Genomic DNA, 6,844 nt, shown 5'->3' on the forward strand with positions numbered 1-6,844 from the left:
CCAAACTAGCCAGCTTCGCTGTATCAAGCTAGTGATCTCAGCTGTAGCGATCTAGTGAGCTCCGTTGTCCACGGGGCAGCTGGCCAGCTAACCCACTGAGTGCCCACTTAACCCAATGTGGGCTAACACAGGAGGGTCCACCACGGAAACTGTGGACAAACCCATTTGGGGCCACATTTCCTGCCCACTTTTAAACCCTGTGGGCCCACTTGGCCGTGCTGGCTGGGTACTGCCAACCTTTACCTGAAGGCATCATTGCTACATTATGGAAGACATGGGTTTATTTCTCCTGGAGAGCTTTTCAAAGGTGACCATTGAGCTCGTTGCAGTAACTGGTGTCATGAGATCATTCAGACACGTTCCCAGCATGTTGAGGTTCACCAGCTACTGCAGGAGCTGCGTCCGAATGACAGCGGGACTCTCTGTGGCCCAGATTCATGACTGCTCCTGCTTTTGTCCAGATTAGTTACATTGACAAATCCTTCACCAGAAGAGAGAAAAGTAGAAGACAAAATTCCAAGAACAGCATTCCTGGGGCCCTCAGTCTGGAGCCAGGCCTGGTGGCCGGGCTCCTCCCACGGGACAAGGTCGGGTGCAGAGGACCTCCAAAGGGGCGGGTGCAACGTGATTTGGGTGGCAATTGAAGGCAGGTGCCTTGGTGACATAAACCCCGTTGAGCTAAATCAGGGTTTATTATTTGGGACCAGTGTTTGTTACTGGTTCCGAGAACCAAATGTCAGTTCCGGGGACATCGTGCCTTTGCTGCGCTGGCTCCTAAACTGTGGAATCCACCGACTATCAGAGAGATCACACTTTTGGAGAGTTCTAAAGCTGAACTGTTCCTCCAGTATCGCGCTGGAGTATCTGCCTAACTGCTATTTATTATGTCCATTTTTATTTCTTTTTAAATAGGATTTTATCTCTTTTTCCTTGTTTTTATGACAGTAATGTTTTGTGTTTTTGTGTACAGCACTTTGGGCCTCTTTGGCTGGTGATGAAAGGTGCTTTGTAAATGAATAAATGATTCAGAGGAGTCATTTGAGGCTGCTGCTGCCCCGGTGGGGGGTCTTGGCGTGGGGATGGCCGGGCGCTCTCCCCCTTTAAACATTCCATCATCATCCACCTCAGCGAAACATAAAGACTCACCTGAGCACAGGTGTCAGCTCACCTTTGCACTAATAGAATGCCTGTCAGAATGAAAGGCTTTATTTGTGTCGGTTTGTATGATTAAGTGTGTGAGCTGCAGTTGTGTTGTGTACATTTACTTATTTCATTGAAGGTAAGATAAATCCATCCTCAAATTTATTTTTTTGCGTAATGTTTTTCATGATCACACAGCTTTGCAGATCTGTGTCTCTCTGTCGCCCTCTTCTGGTTGTTTTACTTGAAACTAAAAACACCAAAATTGCAGCTGTTCCTAATAAACAGTTTATTCATCAAGGTTCTTTTATTCAACTTTCAAATTTACATTTTATTTCCCATTTCAATGTAGTTTTTCTATCACTTTAAGCTGATGTGACTCCATAAAACAGTTTTAAATGAGGGAATTTCTTTTCTTCAGATTTCTGCACAAAAAATGTCAACACAACAAACAGTTCCAGCTTCTGGATGTGTAGACGCATTTCATCATCATCACGAAGATGAAGACTTTTAAGATTAAGGAGAGTCAATAAAGAGCCTGAAGAAAATCAAACAATCCTCTCTCTGCGTTTGATTTTCCTCAAACTCTGCTTAAACTAATTCTGAATAATAAAAGACAGGAATATTATTCAAGAATAAACCAACTTAAACCTTAAATAACGTTCAATATTTTACTCTCCATAAAAATATATTTTGTCAAAATTATACAAGTTAGAAATGAGCACAAGATAACATCGGGTCATTAATAACAATAAAATGATCTGGAGGAACGGATCCGGCCCCCGGGCCGTGACTTTGAGTCATGTGAGTTACAGGCTTCTTGCAAAACGGTGAAATCTAGATGTAGAAATACACAAAGTTTGTGTTTAAATAAAAACATTTTAAATTAAACTGGCTATCAGCTTCAGAGTTTTCAGCAGCCAAATTCAGCTAACAGCATTCACACAAGGTTTGTTCTGGAGTTTTTTTTGTCAAAGGACAAAAAAAAAAAAAAAAAAGTTGCAAAGGCAAAATAAAATAAAAAAAATGCAAACAAAAAAAAATTTGCAAGCAAAAATATATAGTTTGAGAGCAAAAAAATTTTTTGCAGAGCAAAAAAAAGTTTGCAAAGCAAAAAAAACCAAAACATTTTTACTGGCAAAACTTAACATTTTGTTTGCAACTTAAAAAATTTTGATCTCAAAACTATGACTTTTGCTTGCAATATGGTGGCACAAATAAAACTCCATACATTTCAATAAGATTTTAAAACATCTGTGAATCATATTTACTCAAATGTCCTCAGTAATCATAATTTTATTTTTTATCTACTGTACTTTTATTTTATGGTCTCTCCATTATCTGTGTTCTTCTTACGCTATGTATGTTTATTTTAAAAAAGACGATAAAAAGAAGCATACACTCAAATATTCATTTTACACTTTTATACATTTACTTTTTTGTTATAATTCTTTATTTTTTTCTATGTTGAAATGTTCTGACTTGTTCCGTTTGTAGTTTCATATTTTTTAAATAAAGTTGTTAGAAAAAAACCACTGTCTCTTGGTGATGACGTATTTTACGCGCGACCTTCTTCGAAATAACACTGTTGTTGTCGCCGCTACAAAGTGCTGTTTTTTCATGCTATTTAAGTTCTTAAACTAAAAAGTCGTATTTTATGCCAACATTTTCCCCTTATGCGTTTATATGTGAACCAAATTTAGGCAGAAGGTCTATTTGTAGTCGGTTTTTAAAAATTGTTTAAAAAATAAAGCGGGTCGTCGTTAGGATGTCTCAGCCAGCACAGACGTCGCTGCCCGCCGCTCCAGATTCCCCCGCGCTGGTGGTCACAGCGAACGTGCAGAAATACGCCGTGAAGAAGAAGAAGGTTCTGACCGCAGAAGAAAGCGAGCTGTACGAGCTGACCCAGGCTGCAGGCATCACGGTGGACCAGGAAGTCTTCAAGTGAGTAGAACTGATGATCCACGTCTGTGAGCTTCTACAGCCTTTCAGCTTCAGATGAAAATCTGACTTCTGAAGTGATTAGACTCATGTGAACATCTGTAAAGATTCTCCTTCATCCAGCTGAGAGACATGAGTTAGAATTCACTCACTCTACTTGAATACTTTGTCTAAACTCACCAATTTTCAAAAGTAAAACTCTAATAAATATGATAATTTTCTATATATGAATCCACTCTGTTTTGATTACTTTGAAAATGTATAATAAAAAAGGTTTAAATATATTTATTTTAAATGATAAATTGTTCAAACACAATGCATTGTGGTCTAAATTTGCTGATTTAGTCAGCGTTGATCCACACTGATTTTCCTGGGAAATTACCAAATTTTGGAATTGAAGATTCGGACACCCCAACAAAACGTCAAACCCTCTAATGAAGTCTTTAGTAGGAGGTCAAGATGTTTAAAAAACGTTGTTCACTGCTGCATTTATTTCTACCCGCCGAGGAACACGTGGTCACGTTTCTCGTCCTCCTGCGTCCTAGGATCATGGTGGATCTGCTGAAGATGAACGTGGCTCCTCAGGCGGTTTTCCAGACTCTGAAAGCAATGTGTGCGGGTCAGAGAGTCGCTGAAAACGGTGGCGCCGAGTCCTCAACCGCCTCCCACGCGGCGAGCGCCAGCACAGCACCTCCAGAACCCCGAGGTAAGAGAAGGAGGGGAAACACAAATGCAACAACCACAACAACCACACTCCTGAATCTGCAGGATTATTTAATCACAAGACAATAAAAAGGATTAAAAACTACAAATTGTCTGAGCACCTTTGCTTAGACTGCTGCCCCACCGCGTTCTTTTTGCTGCTTTTTATTTGAGCAGTCATACGTTCTCCTTCTAACGCTGCCTCCTCGTCCTCACTAACCCCCCTCACCTCCCCCACAGGACTCTTTGTGATGACCTGCTCAACAGTCACAGCCGCACACGCTCTGCACGTCAAGCCACGCTCACACCGTGCATGCGGTGCACGTTCAGGAACATGCTAAACACGGGTTATTGACCGCGCTTTTACACACAGGACTGTCTCTACCCGATACCGGCGCTTTTACCAACGGTTGGAAGAGGTTTGATGCTAAACGTGGTAAATCTTGCTCCAGGCTTTTTCTATCACAGCTCCATTCCGATAAATGAAAGACTTGGTTTCATAATTCCTGCCGGACACAAACCTCAGTTATTCATTTCTTTTTCATGATCAGTTTTCAAACAGTTGGCACTTTCGTGAATTTGAAAGGACACCATTCAAACCCAAATCCGAGGTCCTGATTGGTCAAAGTTGAACTGAGTTATCTTTCATGTCGTGTTCAGTGTGCGCTAGTTTTGTATGTACAACCCAAACACTGACTTGTGAAGCGATCCATGAACGCAGAAGCTGAAATGTGCATTTCCGCCCTTTTTCAGACTTTTCATTAAAAGTGTCCGCATGAACGCGCGTTTTCAAACCCGGTGTGAACGCAGCTTCACCCTCGTTTCTAACTTCTCTTCTTCTCCCGTCAATTCTTCCGTTTTTTTTTTTTTTTGTGCGTCCTTTTTACATTTTTTTTCCCTTAAAGATTCAGAAGAGTCTTTGGTTTCCGGGAAGAGTCCTAAACCACCAGCAGCGCCCCCCTCGGGGTCCGGCCCCAGACCACCGAAAGCCAACACCAAGATTGTGGTCTACGGCCCCCAAGACGCTAACTCCTCTCAAGGTCCCCTCTGTCATCTCCAGCCCCGCCATCCAGCCCCGCCTCCAGGCCTTTTCTGCTTCTTCATACGTGTTTCCCCCCCCTCAGCTGCATGTGTGCATGTTCATGCATGTATGGGGAGGGGGGGCAGGAAGTGCTTCACGTTCAAGATCAATCTCTGTTTTCAAATATATTAACCTCTAAGATCCGTTTCATTTAGAAACAAAAAAACGTGGTTTCCATGGTAACGTCTGGTTGCATACATTCATTTAACATTACCAGCTGCGGCAGAATTTTAAAATTCTAAGAAATCAACAGGCTTCCTGTGGTTCTTCCACATGTTATCTATGCTTACAGTTAAAAATATATTAAAAAAAATTAAATATTGACATTCATATGTCTAAATTAGCTTTATTTCCAAGAAGTTTTAGCATTTATTGCAGCTTTTGTCACACTTTTTATTCATTTTTATCAGCAGTTTCTTCAGCTAATTTGGCTTATCGATTTAATGTTTAAACCATTACAGTTAAAATATTTTTTTCCTTTTATTTATTCAGCAATTTAAGCAATTAAAGCTATCTAACTGATCTTAGACCAACATAACTTATTTGTTTAAGTCAGCAGAAATAAAAAGTTAAAAGGTTTTAAATGTCTTGGCATGAATAATTTTAGGTTCCCTCCTAAAACATGTTAGCATGATTAAAAACTGTGAATTTAAGGGGATGTTGGAGCCTCTGCTGCATAATAATGTTAAATGACCCATTCATTTCTATTTATTCATTTTTGCATTTTTCTGTTTCAAATTAACCTTTTAAAAACAGCTCGGCTTTCTTCTTGTCTGACTGTCTGTCATAAACTCCATGTTGGTTTGAATTCCTTTCATCCCCTTGTTGACTTTTTCTTTTTAAACCTGATTATTTTTTTACCTCTTTTCAGCTGTTCGCAGTAAATCCGGAGCGACTTTCAATGAGAAGAGCTCCAGCCAGCGGGTGCAGCGGCAGCCCAGCGCCACTAGAGGGCAGAAGACCAAGAGCTCGGGCAGCAGTAGTTCCTCCTCTCAGATCAACTCCACATGAAGAAACTTCCTAAAATCCACTTTTCCTGCATGTTTTCCTGTTGAAATGAATGTTTTTGTACCTTGTGTTTGACATTTTCGTCTTTTCCTTCCAAACAAAACTGATGTAAATAATGAAAAATAAAGTATTTTTAAAAAAGGGGTTTGTGATCTGCTCTACTGATGATAAAGTTCATATAAAAATGAAAGTGAATAGGTATTCAATGGGTATATAAATCATCGATCATAAAAAAAAGGTATTTTTGTCGTATATGTTTCTGAAGTTGAAGTTTTAGTTCAAAAGTTTCATAATTATTTTCTTTAAAACAGCTACATTGATCATATAGAATGACCACAGATATTACAAATGGAATTTTATAGGATGTGAATATTTATGTCCTGCAGATGTCCTGGACAGTAAGACCAGCTTGTTTTAGCAAATCACCCTCGCTACAATAAAAAAACTCACCAGAATTTGCACTTTTCTTGTAAAAATAATAAATTATTTTGAGGACTGAAAAAAAGGAAAGCGAGAGAAACCACTTAAAAAAATGAAAGGGGTTCAAAAACAAAATTTCAGAATCCAGTAGCAAAACCAAAATGGCCGCCAAATGGCTTTTTGGCAGCAAAAGTGTGAAATGTAGTGATTTTTTCACATAAAATCACACCTTCCACCAAGCTAAGTCTACAACTGCAACCAAAATTTCATTGACTTCTGACCTTGGAAAGAGGTCGCCGTTTAAAAAAAAAAAATTACTACAAATGTATACTATTTCTACTAAATTTCTTACTTAAAATTTTGTAGATTTTGTACGGCATTAGCATGGCGAAGTCACAAAAGTGATGTTCCTCCCCGTTGCTCGCACATTTTTTACTGGAATATTGTGAAAATGTGCTACATGAATCTTTGGGTCAAGCTGAATGAAAAGTTATACGATATGACCATATTAGAATTGTGGGCGTGGCCAACAAAAAAAACTCTGTTGTCAAG

The 6,844-nt window shown here is 39.5% G+C and overlaps 1 protein-coding gene across 2 annotated transcripts; it reads left to right on the forward strand.

Moving 5' to 3' along the window:
* Positions 1 to 2,663: 2,663 nt before the first annotated feature.
* Positions 2,664 to 6,013, forward strand: mzt2b (mitotic spindle organizing protein 2B). 2 transcript variants are annotated; one of them, XM_024298612.2, is made up of 4 exons: positions 2,664 to 3,084; positions 3,627 to 3,787; positions 4,689 to 4,823; positions 5,736 to 6,013. In XM_024298612.2, the coding sequence occupies exons 1-4, from the start codon at positions 2,909 to 2,911 to the stop codon at positions 5,873 to 5,875; spliced, it is 612 nt and encodes a 203-aa protein (XP_024154380.1). In that variant the 5' UTR covers positions 2,664 to 2,908; the 3' UTR covers positions 5,876 to 6,013. The 2 variants fall into 2 exon arrangements, with proteins under 2 accessions (XP_024154380.1, XP_024154381.1); XM_024298613.2 differs by lacking the exon at positions 4,689 to 4,823 and having other exon boundaries at positions 2,666 to 3,084.
* Positions 6,014 to 6,844: the final 831 nt, after the last annotated feature.

This window comes from Oryzias melastigma, linkage group LG12, assembly GCF_002922805.2.
Source record: "Oryzias melastigma strain HK-1 linkage group LG12, ASM292280v2, whole genome shotgun sequence".
Lineage (NCBI taxonomy): Eukaryota > Metazoa > Chordata > Actinopteri > Beloniformes > Adrianichthyidae > Oryzias > Oryzias melastigma.

Coding starts and splice junctions, on each gene's coding strand:
- mzt2b (XM_024298612.2), top strand. CDS start 2,909: ATGTCTCAGCCAGCACAGACGTCGCTGCCCGCCGCTCCAGATTCCCCC. Junction 3,085..3,626: donor GTGGACCAGGAAGTCTTCAA/GTGAGTAGAACT, acceptor CCTGCGTCCTAG/GATCATGGTGGATCTGCTGA. Junction 4,824..5,735: donor AGACGCTAACTCCTCTCAAG/GTCCCCTCTGTC, acceptor ACCTCTTTTCAG/CTGTTCGCAGTAAATCCGGA.